At 33.4% G+C, this 25,638-nt stretch overlaps 1 protein-coding gene across 1 annotated transcript; it reads right to left on the bottom strand.

Moving 5' to 3' along the window:
• Positions 1 to 1,153: 1,153 nt before the first annotated feature.
• On the bottom strand, positions 1,154 to 23,581 carry alpha-Est7 (alpha-Esterase-7). The gene is made up of 6 exons (XM_073964490.1): positions 23,101 to 23,581; positions 3,482 to 3,794; positions 3,264 to 3,414; positions 2,101 to 2,661; positions 1,870 to 2,039; positions 1,154 to 1,807 (listed from the first exon to the last, which is right to left on the bottom strand). Exons 1-6 carry the CDS (start codon positions 23,145 to 23,147, stop codon positions 1,337 to 1,339), a joined length of 1,713 nt encoding a protein of 570 aa, XP_073820591.1. The 5' UTR covers positions 23,148 to 23,581; the 3' UTR covers positions 1,154 to 1,336.
• Positions 23,582 to 25,638: the final 2,057 nt, after the last annotated feature.

Raw genomic sequence — 25,638 nt, 5'->3', positions numbered from 1 at the left:
CACGCAAATTAACTTTTAAGGCCAATATTTTTTCCCAAGCCTAAAAACATTTAATTTTGTCCAAAAGCATTTAATTTGTATAATATTCAACTACAATTCGCGAGTTATAAAAGGGTAAACCTTAGAAACACAAACATAATATATACGCCGAGAAAAAATATGATTGATCCAACAATATTCGAAGATCAAAATATGTATGGTAAAGATATTGTTGGATTCCGCATGCAGTATTGTGAGTCCAACAATACGATAGTTTTTGTTAATTACAACAATTGTTTTTGTCATATCTAACAATAGTTTTTGTCTGCTGGACAATATTATCCTCTTTTCTTCGACATTTTTATTCTCTTTTCTCGAATGCCGCGATGAAATCACAATTTTGGTGAGTTTTGTTTGTATGAGTTCCTCTTTTCTTGTTGTTTTTTATCTATGTTCTTTTTTTTGTGTATGTACACCATGAGATTCTTGTCTTTATTTGTTTGTAGTTTCTCATTCTTCTTTGTCTTTTGATAGTTAAGTTACACCACAATCTGAGAAGTGTTTTTAGTCGTAATTTGTGTTTTATTTTCATATTTGTTGTGGTTTTATGGTATTCCTTATGTTGGGGTAGGTGCTTGGAGGATGGGCTCAATGGCGCAGATATGTGACATTTATACCAAGATTATGTGGAAAGTGTATATGAGAATTACATACGATCAAATCAAAAAGTTCAGTAACAGGTTTTCAGGGCTGACAAAATCATGTAAAATTATGATATGATGTAAAAATTATAGGTATTGTCTCTTTACAATATTTAGGAATTTTGCAAGTTGTTTTTGTTTTGTATGTTTGGATCAAACGATGGTATTTTTGAATTGCTGGAACAAAAATAGATATTGCTGTTCCAACAAAAGCGAAAAATATTTCTTCTATGCGTGTGGGCACCGCTTTCAAAAATTTTATTTCGAGAAAACCGCGTTTAAAACTTCTATGTTACATACAAAATACAGTACATTTTTGCTTTCCAAAGCTCATATCTCAACCAATATTTGTCAAATCGACTCGAAATTCTATTCTATATGTACTTTAAAACTAGCCAATAAACATAAGTATACTTTTTTTAAATTTACGGGTGGCATTTCTAATAAAATAATAAAAGGCAAAGGCAACTTAATTTGAATTTGACTAGGCTATTCTTTTTTTTAATTACACTAAATACTTTATTAACAAAAGATGTATATATTTTAGTATATTAACAGATTATATAATTACAGTCACTAAGTATTTAACATGTTAACACGAATATAACAATATATAAAAATATTAAAAATTATTACAGCGCATCGTCATTGTCACTTTAAAACAATTCTTTCTTTTTCTCGAACATACTTTCCCACTGCTTAATTTTCTCCATTTCTGGTAAATCAATTACCTTCAATTCATCACCAATATTCAAACATTTATAGACTTCATCAGATTTTTTCAAGGGGTCCAATGTAAGATTTTCCATACCGGGAATTTCATTGCTATATGGTTTACCGTTCGTGGCGAATTCAGTCCATATGCCAACCATGCGTTCGATTGTTTTGTATTCGCGGCTGTCTTTGGGCATACGTTTGGCCAAGATATTCCAGAAGAGATAGGTCAATTCATCGGCATGGCTGACACCCTTGACACCTCGTCCGAAACGCATAATACGATAGGGGTTAATCAAATCTTCAGAATCAAAATCGAAACGATACATATAGATGGGAGAACCAGTGGTGTGATTGAAACGCAATTGCAAGAAGCGGTGCATGGGGAAGAGGAAATAAACAAAAGAACAAAGCTGCAGGAAAACACATAATTATTTTTCGTTTCAAGATGTTCTAGATGAAGATAACTTCATACCTCCATAAAATTGTCCAAAGTGGGTGTTTCGCCATTCACATGAGTCTTTTTCAGTATGGCAGCCTTTTCCAGGGTCTCCGGGGCACAACGTTCACTATCAGCCAATTCACAAGGTACATAATTTACACATGATTCCAATTCTTTTACCTGTTCGGGATATTGCTTGCCCGCTAGAATGGCAAAAGAAAATCAAAATCAATATTTAATTTAATATATTGTTTTTTCACTTACTTGACCTGAAGAGTAAACCCTCATAAGAAGTGTTGCCAATCATTGTTGGTATGGAATTTCCCCAAGCTGTCTTAACCATTTCTCTGGGTGGTTTGGGTACAACACAATCGGCCGTTTTATATGGCTCCACGGTGGGTCCAAAAGCAAACATTACCTTATTTTTCAATTCCTCGGGGTTCAAGACATGGTGTTCTTCTCTAGCCAAATCATAGGGATCGGCGGCCATAAGGAAGTCCAAAATGTCCTTTTCATTGTCTTCTCCTTTATAGCCGATACGTTTGGCAATGGTTAAAGCACGACTTTGACATTCAGTTGTGGCCCAGGGACACATTGCGTTACCGGACATCATAATACCGCGATGGAATAAACCACGGGTCTGTTCAGTTATCATCATGTAATGGGTGGAGGCACCACCTGCACTCTCGCCAAAGACCGTTATATTATCGGGATCGCCACCAAAATTGGAAATGTTACTTTTAACCCATCTCAAGCCCATCACTTGATCCTTAAGACCAGCATTGCCGGGAACATTGAGATTTTCCGATTTCAAACTAAGGAAACCTGTAATGAAATTTTTGTTGTTAAGACATTTTTTTAATAATTTCATAACAATCAATGTTCATAAGCCCAGCAAAATGTTCGATGCCAAAGATGCCATTCAATTATGGGTGCAAGTTATTTGACATGTCATCTTTTTGGCATCTTCATCGATGAATTTTATTTGAGCGTGGACCACAAAAGATACTATTCATTTTTGGATCCAAAGCATGTCATTTACACCAATGCTTTGAAATGTCATTTCCACCAATGCGTTGGCATGTCATTTTCATCTTTATTGGATCGATGGAATGGGTTCAAATGCTGATGAAAAGATCGGATCTTTCAGGACTTCCTTTGCTTTGGTTCAAATGCTAATGAAAAGATCGGATGATTCACGACTTTGTTTGAACCAATGTCATGAAATCACGTCATTGCATGGAACCCCTTCCTTCAAATTTTGCTGGGAAGTATATGTAAAAATATATATATTTAATGCATATTATATATGAAACGTATACAACCGCATTAAACATATATTTGTAAATATGTCTAAAATAAATAATTATTTTATTATACAAAATAAAAAATGTGTTAAGATACCATCTTTCCCAGATCACACTCACCCAAAACTCCTAAACGATATTGCAACGTCACAAGGACAACCGGTTTCTTCATGAAATAATCTGGACCATACCAATTACGATTAGCTTCACCAATAATAAAACCACCACCATGGATGAACACCATAACAGGATGCTTCTTTTCAGGTCTTAACTAAATAAGACAAGAAATCATTACTCCATAATACATTTCGAAAAACAACGTTTTTAAGAACACTCACGCTATTGGAAAAAACATTTAAATATAAACAATCCTCCGAACCGGTTGATTTGCCGCTGATGAAATCGGTTTGTACAGATCTATTGGGAGCACCACAGCAATCACGAACACCTTGCCACGGCACAGGCCGTTGGGGTGCTTTAAATCTCAACTCACCGATTGGTGGTTTGGCATATGGAATACTCTCAAAACTGTAGTACGAGTCATCGTAGACAGTCATACGCTTAACACCCTTAATTTTACCATATTCAGTATCGACAATTTGAGTTTCATTCGTGGCCAAACGAAAATTTGTATACTTGTTGACAATGCATCTGAAAATGAGAAAAGCAAATAATTTTAAATGTGATATACAAAGTTCTTATTATGAAGTATACTTTTAGGCACATTTAAAATAAAGACATATCTTGTACAGTGTTACAAAACACTGAGTAATCTTAAAAACATGTTTATGGAAATAATTCTGAAAAAGATCTGTGACGTGAATTTATATAAATATAACGAGAAAAAAGTGTTAAGTTCTGCCGGGTTGAACTTTTAAAACCCTTGATTTTATAAGGAATAACTAAATTAATTTTTCTTTTTGTAACGGAAGTACCAATGCCCGCACTTTTAGGTGGAGAAGTCTTGTTGACCACTCGGAACACAAAATATCTAATTTTACCGGCTCAATTGAGAGCAATCCTAAGGCTGCCTTAAAAGTAATCCTGAGTATCCAATTTCTGGACATTCTAATCCAGTTTCAGTACGCAATTTAGGCTCCGAGAGTCAGGGTCGTGGCGATCTTTACACTTTGGAAATGGGAAAGTCTTAAAATTAATTGATAATCAGCTTGAATTAAGAGACAGGTGTTACGTAAGCGATTATATGCCTACCTCCTTCAAGTTTTGATTTGCAGGCAATCTTACTAGATGTGTGATACCCAAGCAGCCCTCAAGGCTCTCAAGTCCCGGACCATAAATTTTCGCGCTGTGCTTGATTGTAGGAAAGCTCTGTACAATATACATAATATCCTTAAACTTTGTAGGGTTCGGGGTTATGGAAATACGTAGTGAATTAGAAAAGTTTCTGGCCTAGCAATGAAAACGCGAATATTTACCATAAATACAAATTTTTTTTGTTTTCTTAAGTAGTCTTCAGCATGATTTAAAACTTTTTCATGCGATCAAACCAACTGATGAAGAACTATTTCCACTCCCAATGAGATACCTTCAAAACATGGTTTTTGAACGCTTCAACAGATCGTTGTCGACGCCTTGTTTTCTTGATGTTCGGGAATCAAGTCAGTGGCTGTACGTGGATGACCAATCAACTTCACGTTTTTTTTTCGATCAAAAAGGCGCTGCTTTGATGTTTGAGAGTTCGCATTGTCATAGTGCACAATGATTCGTCTAATCATGTTCGTTTTTCGAATTTCACAGGAGACTTCAGGCAACTAAATTGTAGTGTACCATTCAGAATTAACCGTCCTAAGTTCCGCAAGCCGTTTATTAGCCACATGGTCAGTTAAGCCAAAGAAACGGACGACCATTTGCTTCGAAGTGCTTCTTCCATGAACAACTTTCGTTGAATATGACTCGCCTTCGAAGACCCACACGGTCGATTGCTGTTTTGTTTCGGGCTCATACGCATAGATCCAAGATTCGTCGTCTGTGACTTTCATATAAACGTTGTTTAAAGAGAAAATCTCATTTTTGCGATCAGGTATTCATGCAATATCAAATGTTAGTTGGTGGAAGAAATGTCCAAGAATGCTTCTATCTCACGGTATATAACATGACATTCTTGCATTATCCGTTCACGCTCGGCTTAATTTTTTTCTGGCACAAGGGCAGTTTTTGTGCGACCCTCACGACCTTCGCTTTTTAGGGATTGTTGCCCCCAAGATTGAATTCATTGAACCAGTTTTTCACATTGCTATAGGATGGTCCTTTATCAAAATACTAGCAAATGCCCGCTACTTCGTATGCGGAAAGGGAATAAAATATATATGAACAATATTTAATATGGAAGAGGTGAACACTGGCGATTCTGTTGAACTAAAACCTATTTTTAATACCAACATTTAATTGATTTAATTCCTTTTAATACTGTATTTCGAATTTCCCAAAAAAAAAAATATCTGCCGTATTGCACCCCTACTATATTTTTTATTTCGAATTACCAATACTACGACCTCATATCACAGACATACACCAACAGCTACTCATATTGCTAATTTCAGACTTGACTTTTGGTTTTACCCCTTCACTAACACAGCATTCCCTTCCAGTACGAGTTTCCAAACACTAAACTTTATCTCACCCCTTCACAACAATTCAAGGTTTTAGCTTCAGCGGTTTCGCCAAGAACCCGAAAATTCTACGAATGCCGAAAATTCTACGAACCTAATTTTCGGAATTCAAAATGACCACAAAAATTTGTATATCACCATATAACAGTACCCCTCGACTTAGTGTATTTTAAAAATAGAACAAATCTATATTGCCAAATTTTCTTTAAATTTGGACCTTGTATACTCAGAGGATACAAAAGTTTCATTTAAAAAAATGTCTACTTTAATCCACTTTTATTAGAAGAGATATTTTGAAGACTTAGAGTAATTTGAAGATTTTATGCACATTTTCCGACCGAAATTCGGAATTTATGGTTAGAAAAAAAAACTTTTTTACAAAAAATTTTAGTTAATGTGCACGGGTATGTTAACCGTATATAACGGTACATTTTTTGATGCATTTCAATTTAAGCCTTTTTATTATCAGGGGATAATAACCTTCTAGTTAACAAAATTGTCGCATTGAACCACGTTTTCAAATTAACATAAAAAAACAAACAAAAAATTGAAAAGATACTTCACGTTTAACTACATACTTCCAGTACATTATTTTTTATTATTTAGAAACACCTTCGCGTTAGCATAAAATCAATAGAACAATATTCAGTACAATTTTTAAACTCCGAACTTTATCTAAATTTCAGAATGATCTTCTTAACAAATATTTTTCCATTTCGTAGTTTTTTGTCCAAATTATATAATCCAAGCTTTGTTCCTACACCGAGCCCAAATTTAGTACCATTTAGTACTTTTCGTTCCCCTATAGTATGCAGTTCTCACTTTAACCGTTTACACAATACCAACATGGTTTTGGTACCAACATGTTACCAAACTTTTCGTACACATATGTAGGTAGGTTTCAAAAATTACTTCTAATATTCAACATAAATACCAACCGCAATTCACTTTTCCAGTTTTATCTGTTCCTCTGAAACCAATTATAATACTATTTAGTACTTTTTGTATAAATAAGCATTTTCAAAACCTCCTTTAAACCACCTCTCTAAACACCAATTTCTAATCTAAAACCGAATTTCAAAATTCCAGTTCTACCCCTTTACAAAATCACAAATTGAACAAAATTCTGTACCATATAGCAAATACCAAAATGTACCAAATTTTGTACCATTTAGCAGTTTTCGTACACGACTTTCCAATAACTACTTTCATATATCTGCAATGTAGTTCAATTTGGCACTTTTCCATAAGTACGCATTTCCAAAACTACCTCAATCCTACACTCCTGTATCGAATTTAGTACCATTTAGCACTGCTTCGTCCACATTAGAACGATTTTCCAAAGCTACCTCCATATCTCAATTCTAGATTCCAACAGTAATCTTAATTCCAAATTTCAGGATTCCAGCTCTATCCGTTCACCCAAATCCAAAGTGTACTAAATTCAGTACGTTTCGTGTACTTATAGTTAGTCCCAATTTACATTGGGCGAGTTTACTTGCGGCAATTTTCATTTTGTAGGAGAGAGAGGTGAGGCATATGGTAACCCTTTGCCTCTCAGCACCCTCTCTCACATACAAACTGACAATTGCCGCAAGTAAACTCGCCTAATGTAAATTGGGACTTAGAATTTCCAAAAACTTTTCTTTGTTACTTTCCATTTGTGACCCTCATTCCAAATTTCAGGATTCCAACTCAATCCGTTCACCTAATTTCAAACTGTACTAAATTTAGTACCATTTCGTACTTTTCGTACCCTTTAGTTCGAATTTCCAAAAACCTTTCATTGTTACTTTTCATCAGTAATCCTCATTCCAAATTTAGGGATTCCAGCTCTATCTGTTCACCCAAATCCAAATTGTACTAAATTTAGTATCATTTATTATTTTTCGTGCACATATAGTTCGAATTTCCAAGAACTTTTCCTTGTTACTTTCCATTAGTGACCTTCTTTCCAAATTTCAGGATTCCAACCCAATCCGTTCACCCAAATTAAAATTGTGCTAAATTTAGTACCATTTCGTACTTTTCGTACCCTTATAGTTCGAATTTCCAAAAACCTTTCATTGTTACTTTTCATCAGTGGCCCTCATTAAAAATTTCAGGATTCCAGCTCTATCCGTTCACCCAAATCCAAATTGTACTAAAATTAGTACCATTTAGTACTTTTCGTGCACTTATAGTTCGAATTTCCAAAAACCTTTCATTGTTACTTTTCATCAGTAACCCTCATTCCAAAATTCGGGATTCCAGCTCTATCTGTTCACCCAAATCCAAATTGTACTAAATTTAGTACCATTTATTATTTTTCGTGCACATGTAGTTCGAATTGCCAAAAACTTTTCCTTGTTACTTTCCATTAGTGACCCTCTTTCCAAATTTCAGGATTCCAACCCAATCCGTTCACCCAAATTCAAATTGTACTAAATTTAGTACCATTTCGTACTTTTCGTACCCTTATAGTTCGAATTTCCAAAAACGTTTCTTTGTTACTTTCCATTTGTGACCCTCATTCCAAATTTCAGGATTCCAACTCAATCCGTTCACCTAATTTCAAACTGTACTAAATTTGGTACCATTTAGTACTTTTCGTGCACTTATAGTTCGAATTTCCAAAAACCTTTCATAGTTACTCTTCATCAGTGACCCTCATTCCAAATTTCGGGATTCCAGCTCTATCTGTTCACCCAAATCCAATTTGTACTAAATTTAGTACCATTTCGTACTTTTCGTACCCTAATAGTTCGAATTTCCAAAAACCTTTCATTGTTACTCTTCATCAGTGGCCCTCATTCCAAATTTCAGGATTCCAGCTCTATCCGTTCACCCAAATCCAAGTTGTACTTAATTTAGTACCATTTAGTACTTTTCGTACGATTTTCCAAAACCATTTAATTACATCAACACCACTTCCCAACCTTGATTTCCATACCAAATTCCATGGTTCTAGCTATATCCGTTCAAAATATACAATTGGTACTAAATTTTGTAAATTTTAGTACTTTTCGTACACTTATAGTTCGAATTTCCAATAACCATTTGGTACATCTTTCTAACTCTCCATCAGTGACCCTCATTCCAAATTTCAATATTCTAGCTCTTACCGTTTGCCTAATACAAAGGGTACCATATTTAGTACCTTTTAGTACTTTTCGTACACTTCTAGGTCGAATTTCCAAAAACCCATCCTTATCTCACCCCTACACACCAACAGCAACCTACACCCAAAATTTCAACTTTCTAGCTTCAGCGGTTTCGTCTGGGCGCTGATGAATCAGTCAGTGAATACCTCACCTCACCGCTCTTTTATATATATAGATAAAGATTTAATTTGATCGATGCACTCTTACCGTGATTATCCACGTCGAAATTGTTAAAAAACGATCGGACGAAAATGTTCACATTTAAATTCCTATTTTGCAAAGTGACTTTTTTAAGTCACTCTAAACAACACAACGTGTACGTAAGGACGTTTAGTCTAACGTGGTCAAACTTTCCAAAAAATGTCAAATAGCGTCTGGCAACACTGCGTCTTGCCTAGGCCAGCAACTTTCCTAGTTCCATATGTATAATGGGAAACTAATTAGCATATGAACTAACTCGAGGTGACTCTATGTGTAACCACATCGTCAAACTGCGTGAGACCTACATCGAGAGAACACATCAAAGATCAGTATTGGGACTTGAAGGCAGGTTATCCAAAGCAATCTGGCCTCTGGCTCTCTTCCTAGAACGCCCTCTTTTCTATCACTCGATAATTTAGTGATGAAAATCACTGTGGGACTTATAACGGGTCAATTCAAGAAGACACCGAATACTAGATAGATACTCTCACCTTCTTATCTAATACAGATCCCATTATACTTTTTATACCCTCGCATTTATGCTATGCCCTCATACACTTTCATACGGGCCTCATCGAAATAATGGTTTTAGACCCCAAGCATGTTTGGACGAAATGTGTTTCAGATAATTTGGATGGCTGGAGCGCACCATAACTCTCGAAAGGATCAACCAATTCGGTCCAAAATTTGGCTTTCGCAATACTTTGTACAAACTTAGTTTAAGTTCGAAGAATATTCGGTAATGGTACGCGCGATATCGCATAGACGTAGCAACCTATTTGGTCCAAACTTTGGATCTCTAAATATTGTCGAATCTTTGTTTATGTTCAAGTTTGGGCCCTATCTGTCCAATCCTTGTGGTAACACCCACACAAATGTTCAAAATTTCTGTGTGGTTAAGGATCTATTCGAGGATTTTTTGGACATTTTTACCAAAGGTTTTCCTAGTGGCCCTGTGATAAGAAAACCCTATCTATCGATATTCCCGCAAATTTTTGCGCTTTAGTCCTATCCATTCTTTTGTCGGTTCATACGCCCAAAATTTTGAAAACTCCCCTAAATACATACGTCTTTTTTGGGAAAAAAAGTATTTCAATCCACACAGGCCGAGGGTATACCTCTGTCGGCAAAGCCGACTGAAACTTTTTACTTGTTAACTTTAACAACCACTTATCATGGCTTGGCAAAGGTACATAACCACTAAGTTTGACTTCTATTTCCAGCAAAACAATCGATGAACAATACGGCAATACTCTGGACACCTCTACTTCTTCATCTTTATCCCAACGATCAATATCCACATCACTATCTCATTTCCTTTTTTACCTTCAATTCATGAAAAAATAACTCTTAAAAGTGCTTATCGCTGTTTTTTAAAGTTTACATTGGGAAATAACCTACGTAGGTGGGGCAAGTTCCGCCCATTTCTAGTTTTTTTTTTCGAAATATTCGATTTAAGTTATCTGAATCCTTGCATTTTAGGTATATAGGGTCTTTGACAACTTTACTGAGAAGAATGTGGGAAACTTTATCTTGCGAAAAAGGTATCTGTCTACAAAACTTCTCGTCATAAAACTTTACTTTAGGACTTAGAACTAGAGGTGGACGATTGTCGTGTTCGTGGCACTAGAAAACAACCAACAACAAATACGCACATAATAGTACGGTTACACTTGAGTTTTTTGCCGGGTTAACCGACTTCAATTGACATTTGAAATCCAAACCCACTGGGTTAATCCGGTTAAGTGTAACCGGGGTATAAAAAACAATACTTTAGAACACACCAAATCTGTCAAGAGGTAAGCTAAAACAAGCTAAACAATTTGAATTGTATACAATAAAGATATTTCTAAAAATAAATGATCCTATCTGATAGCACGTAAAAGTTTAAAATTAATATATAATACTATCTTCCCAAATTGCACAAAAATTCATAAATATTGTTCAGTGACATCGTTACGATGACGAGATTGTCAATTTATTAATTAATTATTATTACACATAAATGAATAAAATGCTTTATGGTATAAACAAAATAATCATCTGGTTCTTTGGGTTATTGTTTTGCTATTCAACACCTGACGTTATTTAAAAATTTCAATATCTACAAAAAGAAGCTGTTCTGGCCAGTTTTGAAATACATAAATGTATGTTCCTCTCAATCTTGTCTATTGGCAATTGCAGGTGGAATTTTAAAAATCAAATCACATACTCGTAATGGTTTCTAATTTATATTCAACTGAAATTTCTCTTTACCTAATTAACACATTCCATATATTGGATATCAATTAGGTTGAGTGGTAACGTTTTGTATTTAATTTTATTATTTTTAGACGTTACAATGCTATGTCGCGCATAGAATTAAAAACAAATTTAGATAGGATAATATAGAAAATATATTTAATTGTAGCAATTTATAAGAACAGAAAATAAGCTTTGCGCCTAATTTTAGAGAAGTTTATTGGGCTGAAATATTCAGGAAATGCAGTAACATTACACTGAGGGGCTTATCCGCATTTTAAAATGAATTTTCTTATCTTTGCTTTTATACATGTTTTTTAATTAAAACAACGTTTATACAAATTTAAAACTAATGGTTACTGTTTGTTTTTATCAAAAATCCCAAAGAAGAAACAATAATATTCTTAATAAATTTATAATTTCATAGTAAGTAGCATTATGAAGCACTTGTTCCATGCATGGTTTAATTCACATTTTTAATATACAAAAATAATAACAAAACAAATCATATCTGTATATTTATTAATTTATCAAATGGGTGTGGTTCAGTTTGCTAAGTGAATTCTCTCTATAAAATTGACACACCACAGAATGGGGGTGATGTGTACCACCACCCTCCCGAGATAGAGAGCGACGATGATGATGCAGCAATATCTGTCCACACACCACTTATATTTGAAATAAGCAATGCCAACGATAATGACAATAATAATAAAAAATCTTTGTATTCGCTAGTAATCAAATGCGTTCGTCAGTAACTGCAGTAAAGTGCATTATAAATAAAATTGTTTAAAAAGAGAGATATACTAGTCACATTGTTTGAAATGCATGAATGATTTTTGTTCAGATTCAGTAATGAACCAAAATTATTTCAACAATATTCTTATTGTTGTTTGACATACATATGTTCATACATATGTATATTTCCCCTTTGCATATTTTTACTTAATAAAAAAATACTAAATATGTCACGGTTATGCATTTTTTATTCTAGCCAAAAAAGCTCATCAATAAAATACTTTGTGTCTATTAGTACGCTAATTAATGGAAGGGATCGTTTGATAAATCTTGAGAATTTAAACAACTTTTTATGCAGAATTACCTGTAAAATGTATTTTTGGTTTTATGTGCGGGAAAAACATTTACGTTTTGGCGTGGTCCAACATTAAAGTGTCCCAAAAAACAAAATTATTAATTAAAGTTAATACACTAAAAACTTTTCCCATCACGAGTTTTCAGTGCGGTTCCATGTTACCATCATAAAAAATCGTTAATCGGGTTCATAATATAATTATTACAATATATAATCGCAGAGCACATGTTATTGATAATCCGGACACTGGTTTATCCGGACAACGCAATAATCCGGACACTAAAATTATTTACACTATAGACTCTATAATCCGGACACCGAACAATTTTTCCCTCAATAATCCGGTCACTCATATATTTTTCCCTTAAAATTTCGACTTTGCTCAATTTTACCATTCTAATTAAGAATTCCGTGCAACAACGTCATATACAAACCCCTTTTTTGGAAAAACAAATTAAAAAATTTGTATTGAAATATGAGGGATATGACAATAATCTTCACCCTACATAGTATCTACCACAGACGAAACGATGTTGTTGTAAGAGAGCAACTAGTAAGCAGCAAAGCAAGGAAAATATTAACTTGAGCTATTAGTGATCGGAAACTCCAATATATCTTTAAATGTGATTTTTTCAATTGAAATGCTTTATGAAATGCTTGACAAAGTCTTTATACACTATTCTAAAAATCTAAAAATCATCACTTAAAATTAGAAGTTCTCAAAAAGTTGTATAATTCAAAAATGCGTTTTGGAGTTAGCAATTTCTATTTTCTAGAAATTATTACCATGTTGATATCTCTCGTAACCAACACATTAGGTATTGATTTAAAGCTCAGATGGTATAATTTCACTATCAGATTCTCCCCTTGAATCCACCATGGAAAGAAAATTCCACAAATTGGAAATTGGGATACCTTAGCGTCTTTTCCTATACCGCTAATAATTTACCACTTGGGAACAATTTAAAGCTCAGAATGTTTTCTTTTATATTGGTTGAATGAAATGCACTCAACCAAAACTGTGATATTCGTCATTACAATTAATATATAGAAAATTGAAAATTGGGATGGATTAGCGACTATTGCGATATCTCCGTTGTTTGACCACCTACGCCAACCTACTTTGCATCGTTGTAAAGGTGAGATTTTCTACTTTCATGATCAGGCTCTGCTTTTGGAAGACCCTCAACAAGAGCTGTGATATACGTCATTAGAATTCAAATCCCGACTTTTGTTGAAATGCACTCAACCAAAACTGTGATATTCGTTATTACAATTAATATCCAGAAAATTCAAAATTGGGTTAAATTAGCGACTATTGCGATGTCTCCGTTGTTTGACTACCTACGCCAAACTACTTTGCATCATTGTAAAGCTGATCATCTTCCATTGAGAGGGTCTGTTTTTGGAATACCCCTACTAGAAGCGGAGATATCTGCATAAAATAAAACCTTGACTTCTTCTCCAAACAAGTTTTTTGCCCATTACGACCGTCGAGACATTCATTTTGGTATATATATGTATGGGTCTACGACTATAATTTCGAAAAAACTTTTGGGTCAAAACCAAGTTATAATACTCTCCCCATATAGTGGAGTAGGGTTTTAAAATTGCAAAAAATGAAAATGTTGCATGTCGTAAATTTTCTTCCCAGAGTACTTTAGTTCCATGAAGGACTATACCGGACAAGTGTTTGCGCTACCCCCCTCACGAAAGTTTAAAATTTTCGCTTAAGCACAGTTATATGACTGTTTGAGCATCATTTTAGCGAATGTACTTCTCGCGGTGCTGTTTAAATCAATATAATGGTGTACAATAGTTAAAAAGAACTCTACGGTGACCAGCTAAAATGGCTGATGGACACGATAACTATAGAAATAAGTTACTTGACATTATCCAATCGTATTATGTATCTCAAATTTAGATGCATTACAAAGATGGACTGTGTATATAGGACAATAACTTCCTGTAGTGCGATTCTCTAACTCATTTTTTGAGTTACCGAAAAAAATTCGGTAAAATTAAAATGTTTATAAATTTGGTAAATAACGATATTTTTCAGAAAGTTAGCGACGAATAAAAAGTTGTCGTAAAGTTCTACCGATAGTAACAGTGTTGTCAACTTTTAATAAACTTGTCATTCATAATTTAGCGTTTTAATGTTATCGATTTTTGTCGGCAACTCAAAAAATTAATTAGAGAATCGGACTACTTGTTTTGAAATTTGTTTCTTTTGAAATGTTCATCGAAGGAATTATGATTTTTTGTTTAGACTGTGTTGATTGGGTCTGTCAGTGGAATAATTGGTCCCACAGTTTAAGACACCTACCTACACGCAGAGAAAAAAATATGTTTGATCCAACAATATTCCAAGAGCAAAATATGTATTGTTAACATATTGTTGGATTCCTTATGTAGTATTGTGAATCCAACAATCGTTTTTGTTAAATCCAAAAATAGTTTGTGTCAACTGAACAATATTTCTCTCTTTTCTTCGAAAATTTGTTTCTCTTCTCTCGCTATTCGATGCCGTGTTGAAAAAACAGTTTTGGTGAGTTGTGGTGTTTGTATGACATGCTGCCTTTATCTTTGTTTTTGTGTGTATGTATACCAACAATGAGACTCTTGTTTTTATTTGTTTCTGTTTTGTTTCATTCTTCTTCTTTTTTTCATTCTTCTTTCCTTTTCATGTTTGTTATGGTGTTTAATTATTCCTTATGTTGTGGTGGCTGCTTGTGGCTTTTTGTTTGTCTTTGTTGTCAGCTAAAGTAGCAAACCATGTATTGCTTTCATCAATGCTCGTAATATTATACTCGATATTTACATCAAAGTTGTGTGAAAAGTGTATATGAGAAGTATATACACTCAAATTAAAAAATTTAGTATCTGGTTTTCAGGGCTGACAATATGTTTTGTAAAAAATTTAGATTATGATTGTTCCTACAATCGGTATTGTTAACGATTTTTACAATATTGCGGAAATTTGAAAGTTGTTTTTGTTTTCTATGTTCGGAACAAAAGATGGTATTTTTGGATTTGGATTACAATGTTTGTACAAAACAAACACATTTTTGGAACCAAAATAGATATTTTTGTTCCAACAAAACCGAAAAATATTTTTTCTCTGCGTGTAGGCCTATTTCAATTTTGAATGAATTCCTAGAGATTGGAAACGGGTAAATACCTAAATGGTAAATACCCATTAAAATGGGTAAATTGGGTAGAAATGGGTACATACCCGGGTGTTTACCCAAATTGTGGGTATAAACTACAGAAACTAAAATCATGAAATTAGATGCGAAAACGCAGTGTTTTACCAAATTTTAAATGACTATGAATAAAATTACCGTTTTTGGAAACGGGGCAATTTAAATATGATCAATTTTAGAGCAGTTTGTTGTATATTTTCTTGCAGAAAATCATAAATGCTGGTTCCAAATCCAAACTTTTTGATATATCAGATGGATTAACCCAATTTCAGCGGATAATCTTGAGATTTGCGTCCTCCTCGAAAAAGTTTCGCACAAGCAACTCCAACGACCGATTTGACGTATAAAAAGTTTAGTCCGCGTGGTTTTACCGCTTTCTGGTATTCTTTTTGATTTTCTGTCTGACAGAAAAAACAAAATTTTGATTTCAAAATAAAATTTTATTTACCCAAATAAACACCCAAAAAAAATATTTATTTGGTATTTACCTGGTATTTACCCAAGTTTTGGGTAAATACCGAGTAGAATCCCATCTACATATATGAATTCCTAAACAAAACATACACACAAACCAAAAGCAAATCCAATATTAAACATTTTTGTCTATTTTTAAACTACGACAATTTTTGTGTCGTTTTTATAACTACCTTTTTAACAAAAGTTGTTAAAATTTGTTTACAGAATACCCATGGTAGAACAATATATGTAACAGCCATGACACAATTACCAAGGTAGTGGCATCGTAAAATTTTGAGTATGTTATATCAAAATTTTCTTTATGTTGTTGGGGAAATTACAACAAAAATAATTTTTTATAAAGGGATTTGGCTTTTCATATTCGAATAGCTGGTGTGATACCACTACCTTGGTAATTGTGCCATGGTACTAGCAATACCCAGCTGACTGAACTGGGCTGTAATGTTAGTGTCAAATTCCATACGACATTTAATATTTATATTTATTTCTATTTTCGATGTACATTAGGAATATATATTTTTTGAGGAAAAATATATCATTACGAAAAAAAAACTATTTCCCATAAAGACCTCTTCATATCAATGACACGTTACCTCCTCCAAGCCCGACCGACGTGCCACACTAAAACACCTCTTTTAGAGGCGGTAAAACATTTGTTAATATGTGTGATATTTTGTTCAATTTTAAAAAATTAAGCCCTAATAAACATGTGCTTGTTTAATTTCAAAAACAAAATATTGAAACAGTTTCTCCTTTTTCAATGAATTTCCAGCGATCCCAAAGATTTCTGGAAGAATTCTACTACCTGTGAGAAATTATGCATTTAGTAGAATGATATGGAGACATTCAAATTGAAAATGTAACGAATTTTCATTCATGTTTTCCGACATATTCAGTCAGAAAAAAAATTACGCCGCAAACTTCCACAGCTTTTATCACAAACTAAATATTGAAATTATTAATCTTTTCATACAATATTTAGTTCCATCACTCCTGTACAGTCGCTGGTTGAGAGGATTTAGCTGCCGACATGGCTATTTTAATTGTTTTTTGATTCATATATTTATTGTAATTTAAAAAAAACCCTGGTAATAATAACTACCAAATTTTAGTTAAAAGTGGGCATTCATAAATTTGTTCCTATCATTTTTGATAATAATATTTTTTCGCAGTACAACTTTTAAATTTTGCAAATTATATTTCTAGATTTATACGCATGAACAGTTCAATACATGTGCATTTTGAGTGCAAAGTTCTAAAAATAGTTTTAATACATCTTTTGTTAAAATTTAGTGGATCGAATTAAAAATACAGTGATTTCTGGTGCTAAATTAAGCAAGACTTTTTGGCATTTTCATGCTTTTTGTTTTGTATTTTTGGTGCTGATTGCGTTTTTTTTTTTGCATTTACTTTATTGATATACTTATGTACGAATATGTCAACTATTTGAAACAAATAACATAATAAAAAATTTTAATTTAAAAGATGATATAAAGATTATCAGGATGACCTCAGATTGCGTAATTGACTATGTGAATTATTCTTGTACGTTTTTTGTATGTACGTATTAATATACATACATGAGTATAATAAAAACATCTGTGAAATTTAAGAAATAATTTAATGAAGAAATGGTGCAAATGTAAATATATGTACAAATGTATATTCTCCTTAATTGGTTTGAAAATATATTGAGTTCGCAATAATATTTGCATCGAAACGGTTTGACCCGTATTATATTATCAGCGTGTATATAATAAAGTTTCGGAACTTATTTTGGTAGGCACGCCCATGTCTCTTTAAAGCATGGGGCCGTTTTTGGTGAAGATAAGAAAACGAAGTCATTTTTAGTTTTGCTGTGTTATTTCATTTCTCTTTCAAAAGAAACAACCAATTCAGAAACACAAGAACGTTTAGTTCTCATTATCGACTCGACATGAAAATTGATAAATATCCATATTACTCCAAATGCCATGAAGATCCAGATATTTGTAATTGGCCCAAGAATTTAATGCCGTAAATTACATTAATTTTTTACATACATTTTAATGAAACATTTTTACACACGCTATTCTTTCGTGTAATAGTGTATCTCGAGGCATTGAATATTTTTAGTATTTAGGTGGTAGGTTGCGAAAGATTACTCTTAAATGTTGGTGCAGTTTGCACAAACTGAAATGCTGTAAACTATCTGTAGACATTCTGAAAATATTTAAAAATAAACAACAAACGTTTTTATTTTTCTAAAATTAATTCGACAGATATACATACAGTTAGGCAAGAAATGTATTGCAAAAACCAAAATTGTAGAAAATTTCATATTAATTGTTCGTTTATGGCAACAAATTATGTAAAAACTATACGGCTTTTTGTGCAAATCTCTTGATATAGGTCCTTACAACAGTATTCCGTCAAAATATGCAAAGGTTATTTGCGATTTATAACAAATACGGTCAAAAATAATAATTAACTACTATTTGGGGGTGACAATAAAAGTATTGCAAAAATTACCAAATCGAAGCTTTTTGCGAGAATTACCAAAGGTGTGTTCCTTAATGAGTTGTCTATCCACTTTGGACATTCATTGGAGCATTAATGAGCTTAGTTAAACCAAAAATTAAGGCTCGGTATGTTCCACTCTAAGGATACTGGTTCCCCAATTTTTAGTAAATCTTGATCCTTCGTTGAAGGATGTTTTTGGAGTTTTTTGTTAAATTGGACCCAAACATTTTATGAGGGTTGATATCAGGATGTTGGCCCGATGTATTTAAGAGTTTTGTGTTGTTATAATACATCGGCAATTTACACAAATAAGATTAACATGTCATTATCTCGTCCTTGGAATGGTGGTAGTTGACTTTGTTTGAGCTTTCGGGATCGAATTTTCTGACTTTCAGACTAATGACTGTTAAATATTTTTTAACGATGTCAGTGGGGATGTCTTCCCAATCATTATTATATCCGTGAACCCAATTTCGCATACTATTTTCCATGGTAAAGAATATAGTACCCAAATATTCGGTATTCCAGCTTCTCCAGTAGCGGTTTAATTTCCACATTTTATCGGTTTTATTGGAATTGGCGCAATTTTTTGGATTTATTATGATAGCAGAGGATAATATCTATCCACTTAGTAAAAATTAAATCATATCAATACCATTTAGAGACGAAATAGTGCTCTGTCGTAGGTCGTTTCAAAATACTACACTGGTGTCAATTTTTTCAATATACTTTCCAAAGGAATTTCGATGTTCTCAAAGCCAAAATCGGACGGTTTTGCATTGTTCCATTATCCTACAATACATATTGAGTCAAATATTCATTCTTGGCATACTTGCCTGTGGCCGATTCGTCATTGTTTATTGTTAATATGGTCCCATGCGTTTTTTACCTGTCTGAAGACCCTCCATGACCGCATTATTTATCACTGAACTTTATTACATTATTACAGTATTACTGTTAGTCTATTATTAGCCACAAAAGTCATAAAAATGCATAATAAATAAAATTGTATAGTTTTATAGTACTGATTTTCCCTTTGCAATACTTTTATTGTCACCCCCAAGTAGTAGTTAATTCTTATTTTTGACCATATTTGTTATAAATCGCAAATAACCTTTGGATATTTTGATGGAATATTGTTGTAAGGACCTATAGCAAGAGATTTGCACAAAAAACCATATAGTTTTTACATAATTTGTTGCTATAAACGAACAATTAATATGAAATTTTCTACAATTTTGGTTTTTGCAATACATTTCTTGCCTAACTGTACATTAGATCGACCCCCTTAAAAAAAAAAAAAAACAATTTTTGTGATTGCATATCTTCCCACCCTATAATTTTTTTCCGTTTGACCCAAAAACCTTATATATGAAATTTTATGACGTTCGGTTACGGTTAACCCCTGATATCCGGACCATCTTTGTTTTCTAAGTGCTTTGTATGTGGCCAAAGGTGAATTTTCAGGAAAAATTTATATGTGTAAAGAAATATACATAATTTATTTAATATTGGTACAAACAGATTTTTTTTTTATTTTTTGTTGTTTTATCAGCTATATAATAAAAAATACAAAAAAAAAATGCACAGTGGTCTTGGATGCAGTTTTCGCGATTAAAAAGTTAAAATCAATTTTTCCAAAGATTTTATTATTAGATTTTCTTGATATTTTTATACCCTCCACAATAGTATGGAGCAGCTATGTGTAGCGGTCCAATTTTTGATATAGGCCCCATATAACGGTACATCGCGATTTTCGGTATTTTGAGGATTTTAGCTACAAATTTTAACCGAACTAGCTGTAATTTGACATTTGAGGTTCTCTGCGGTCACGAAACTTCTCCACCAAAAATCGTCAGCATAGGTCCATGTTCTGATATAGCCCCCATATAACACTGTGCAAAATTTTTAAGGTTATCTTGTGCAAACAATTCGAACTGAGGATTTTTTGAAAGTACAGACCCAAACGACAAGAAACACTAGTTGGGTTTTGTTGTGTCAGATCCAGCTCGAATTTTATGGCCCCATCTAAACATGGTTAAATATTGAGTTTTTAAAGAACTTCGGGGCTATATCTCTGAAACCAATGCGAATCGTCTTCTGACCGCTGAAGCAAATTTGTAGATAAGGACTAAAATAAAATATTTGGAGAAATAATGAACTCGAAAAACTACATTTATTGCTTCAAATTACAAAATATATACAAAAATGCCACAATTTTTATACATTTCGCACCGTATCTCCAAAACCGTTAATTTTTTCTGAATATTTTCTTTTGGAAAAATATTCCCTGGAATGTACTACACAACTCTTCAGAACATGTCATTGTTGTAAAATGCCTCTATGCCGTTGTTTTAGTGCATTTTTTAACGACGATTTAATAAAAATATCAATGATGTAGTGAAATCCGAAATGCGGGAATAAACTGTTGTGAACTGTGTTTGAAATACGTGTTGAAAAAGATATGATACAAAATACCTGTGAAACAACATGAAGTAAGCATTTTAGAGATTCAGAATGTTCTAAAGAATTGTTGAGAACTTTATTTGGAAGATTTTTGCAAAAGGTTACTTGGTTCAACTCCCAACAGTTTAGCCGATACTGATCAGAATTTCAGCAATTATGTAAAATTTTCTATATTTTATAGATTTTGATGCCCTAGATGGAGTTTTTCTTATGTGGTTTTTTCAAAGATACGTTCTACTAGTTTAGGGCTACAATATTGATAAATACAGCACGGCCAAATTCCTATTCGTTTCTGAGATAAAAGCCTGATAAATGAAAAAAGTGTAGATTTAGCCCGGTTTAGATGAGGCCATAAAATCTGAACTGGATCTGACAGGACAAAACCCTACAAGGGTTTTTGTAGTCTAAATATGTACTTTCAAAAAATGCATACTAGAAGTTGTTTGCATTTTCAGTGTTGCATAGTGTAACGGTACCTCCCAATTTTCGGTATTTCGATGTTTTTAGCTAAAGTTTTGAGGTTCTCTATTGTCACATAACTAAAAATCGTCCAAATAGGTCCATGTTTTGGTATAGTTCCCATATAACGATACCTCCCGATTTTCGGTATTTTGAGGTTCTTTTCTGCATTCTTTAACGGAACTACTTTCAATTTGACATTTGAGGTTCCCTTCAGTTACACAACTTTTCCACCAGAAATGTTAAGTATAGGTCCACACTTTGATATATATACCCCACTTGATTGAATACATTTTTAAGATTAGGCATTTGGGATATTCATGGTCAAAAAATTTTGCATCTAAAATTGTGGAATGAAAAGGAAACTCATTTTTCCATTTTCGTCAGGAATATTTTATGGTGAGGGTATAAAAAGTTCAGCCCGGCCGAACTTAACGACTTTTTACTTGTTTTATATTAAACTTTATTTTTTCTAATTTTTTAAAATTTGTCAAGAAATTTATTCCCATATACCACAGTGCAAAATGTGTTATTTTACCAAAAAAAAAAAAAAATAATAATAAATAAAAAATGTTATTTGCCGCCATTTGTTTTGCTATTTTATTTAGGAATTTATTTTAAACATCTTAAAAACTTCTTCATTTTACGATTTTAGAATGGTTTAGCGTCTAGTGTACCAGCATTAGTGAGTATTACTGAATGATTTTTTATTAGATAGCTGATAAAACAACAAAAACTGATTTTTTTCTACTTGGACAAATTATAAAGAAGTTGTGAGTATTTCTTTGCACATAGTTTTTATAGAATTTGGATTTTTCAGGGTGCGATATTTCTGGAACCCTTAGTCAAAAAGAATCTCAAAATATACTGAAATGTTTTCCTGATGAACACAGGAAACACACCAAAAAAAATAATGGAAATCAAAAACCACCTTTTGGAAATGTGTCCGATTTCACTCAATAATCCCCATATATTTCTATGATTAAGTATTTTAAGCAGCATTTACATCACACTTTGTTTAATACGCGTCATCTAAGTCGTCAATTCCATTGAATAGCTGTCAAGTTGTTATAAATTTTTGGTTGACCTTTGGTCTTTACGTTTTTATTTGGTTCTAAATCATTTGGTTAAAACAAATAATTATTTTTGTTTTATATCAATATTTATTTACCGATATTTCGATCGACTCCGACGATGATCATCAGGGATTTATAGGTCTTTAAGTAAAACAAACAAATAATGTATTTACCCAAAATACCCAGTGTAAATTAGTTTTAGGTTATCGTTTGATATATTATTAAATTGCGTTTTTGTTATTTATTTTGTCTTTGCATTTCTCGTTTGCGTTTGTTTCCAAAAACAAACACTCACTGAAACTCAATTGTTAAGTAGTTGCATCCAGCTGTCTGTTGCATGACTCACATTCCACAATCAACTGCTGGATCATGTCATTGCAGCACTTTGAAGTCTTGAGACAAATTAGATGTCCGTTTTGTTAACTTGAGGACCATTCAAACATAGCAGAAATCTACTTACTTGATTCTCCAACTGAGTCTTTCCAATTGACTAACTTTGAAATTCATTTTGAATGCCTTAAGAATTTTTCCAAGTCGCAGGCACCAAAGACTAGCAATTCATGGGGGAACAACGACTGGGACGATAAGAGTTGTTCCTCTTAAGAATAAATCGATTGAATAGAGGAGAACTTCCGGAGCAAATGATTATGAGGATACTATTGTTTACTCTTGTCGTTTTTATCACAGATCACCAGGAATGCCTTGGCTTCGCGAGAATCGCTTTAGGAAGCCACAGAAGTAACAACTGCAACGCACGAATTGAAGATCGAAACTGAAAATATAAATTTCGAATAGTAACAAAGCAACGTCTGTCTGATTTTTTTTGCATGTTTTCAATGAAAAGAGGACCCATATAAAAGCAACAACGGCAAGCAGCAGAGGTTGAACGCAGACGCAGCGTCTACGACGCTTAAAACATCAACAAAACTATTTCCAAACATCCACTGGAGCCACCGGCCGGCTGGTGATGGTCGTTTATTTAGTACGAGCGTACGAGCTATTACGGCTTCTTGTCGTGGTGCTTGTGTTGTGCCTCTATGTGGGCTCATGAATCTTTGTGTACAACAACGACGACGATCAGCAGCAGACAGCAAGAAAAAACAATAGAAGAGTGACAGAACCACATCAAAACAAAGATGAAAACAATTAATCCGCATCCATACGATACAATGTACCCTACCCAAGCGCCATTATCAACCGAGTTTTGAGTTCAAGAATGTTGCACTAGTTAGAAGTGTGAAGTAATGTGTGTTTGTGGAGTGAAATGGGGGAGAGGGGAAACTACGCATTTGGTTTATTCATTTCAAAATACTACAACTCAATTATGAAAGTCAAGTGGAAGTCGGAATTGTACTTGCAGTTGTACGCATGACGTAGTGCATCTTAGAAATAGGGTTATAAAATAAGACCTTTTAAAGTCAACAACACCTAAAAAGTCATTACGAGGCCATGGATTTTATACGCTTGACGGTTCAATTGTTTGTTTATTATGTTTTATTTGAAGTTTTATTTATGTTCCAAAACCAATATAACACCAATATTACCTTCTGTTTCATCGTAATATTTCAATTAAATTAACGTAAAAAGTAGCGCCCATCAAATACTTGAAGGCCCAGACCATATACATACATTTGTCTAAATATTTCCTATCATTTTGCCAATTAATAAGGAAATTTCGATTTCAAATTTCATTTATTGACTTTTTGTAATGGCATTTCTGGAATTGTTTTGGCACAAAACGTAAACAAAATTTGTAGCGTTTTTTGCATATCATTATAGTGTTTATATTTTTTCGTTTTTGTTTTGCTTTGTTTAGCGGTTAATTTATTGTTTTCTTGCTTTCGTCTGTAGTTCAATACAAGTGCCGGTTTTCTTATTTTGTTTTTATTTGGCATGAATGAATGAGGCGGGGAGTGAATAAACCTCAAGATTGTGGCTTTGTCTGAGAGAATTATCATCTGTGTGGTTTTGTTTACACTAGTCGACGGTAATCTATTAATAAACAAAACAAAATAGACATTGAAATAGCAAAAATTCCCACAAAGCTGAATTTTGGTGGAGAGCTAGGGTTTGCCATCAGAAGCAACGTCCTAAAAGTCCCCATCTATCCCATGTGTGCAAAAAAAAAAATATTCGGGGTCAAAGGTCAAAATTTAAGAGTTTTTAGGTTTTCGGATTTATTTTTTGAAAACGGTTGATCTAATCAAAATGTGACTAAAGTAAATATTGTAGACAGAAAAATTATCTACAAGTTTGACCCTTATAATTTTTTTTCTTAGAAGGAACCATTCTTGAGATATAGCTGTTCTAAAAAATACATGATTTTTATGCACTTATAAGGGAAATGTGCACATATCCAGACGAACCGGCTAAAATAAGCGAAGTAATCGGGTCTGTCCCCCCAAAAAATATATATTTTCTTGAAGAGCGAAATTATAGCTATCTTCTAAAAAAAAATTCCAACAATGTTATAGTAATTTTTGCAAAAATAGCCCATTTAACCCACATGCATAATCGAAAGCCCACCGGGAACGACCCCAACGAAAACTCTCCGATTTTTTTCAAGTTTTGTCCGATGGTAGAGTTTGTTGCGCTAATTACGGAAATGTATAATTTTCAACGGTTGCGGATCCGGTTCGCCGGTTATTAGACCCGAAAGGCCAAATTTAAAAACCGGGTTAGACCAGGTTTTACTGAACCGATTACTGCAAAGTGGATATCGTTTGAAAGCTTACGGAAGTATCAACACATAGTGCCGTTACTTTAACCGGTTCGCCTCATAATGTACTTACGCGGCTAATTTTTTATTTGACCTTTAGATCGAGATATCTCGAAAATGGTAAGTCTTTTTTAAGAATCATAAAGACCAATCTTGCAGACAATTATTGAATCTACAACTTTTACTTTAGCGGGCTTTTGCTAAGTATTACCGTTTTTGAGAAAAAATAAAAAAAAACTGAATAATGCCCCCAAAAATGACCTTTGACCCCGAATAACT

Source organism: Musca autumnalis, unplaced genomic scaffold (assembly GCF_047663935.1).
Source record: "Musca autumnalis isolate F117 unplaced genomic scaffold, ASM4766393v1 scaffold_1, whole genome shotgun sequence".
NCBI lineage: Eukaryota > Metazoa > Arthropoda > Insecta > Diptera > Muscidae > Musca > Musca autumnalis.
Note: the sequence above shows the minus strand (reverse complement) of the source record. Positions and strands in the feature narration are given on the sequence as shown.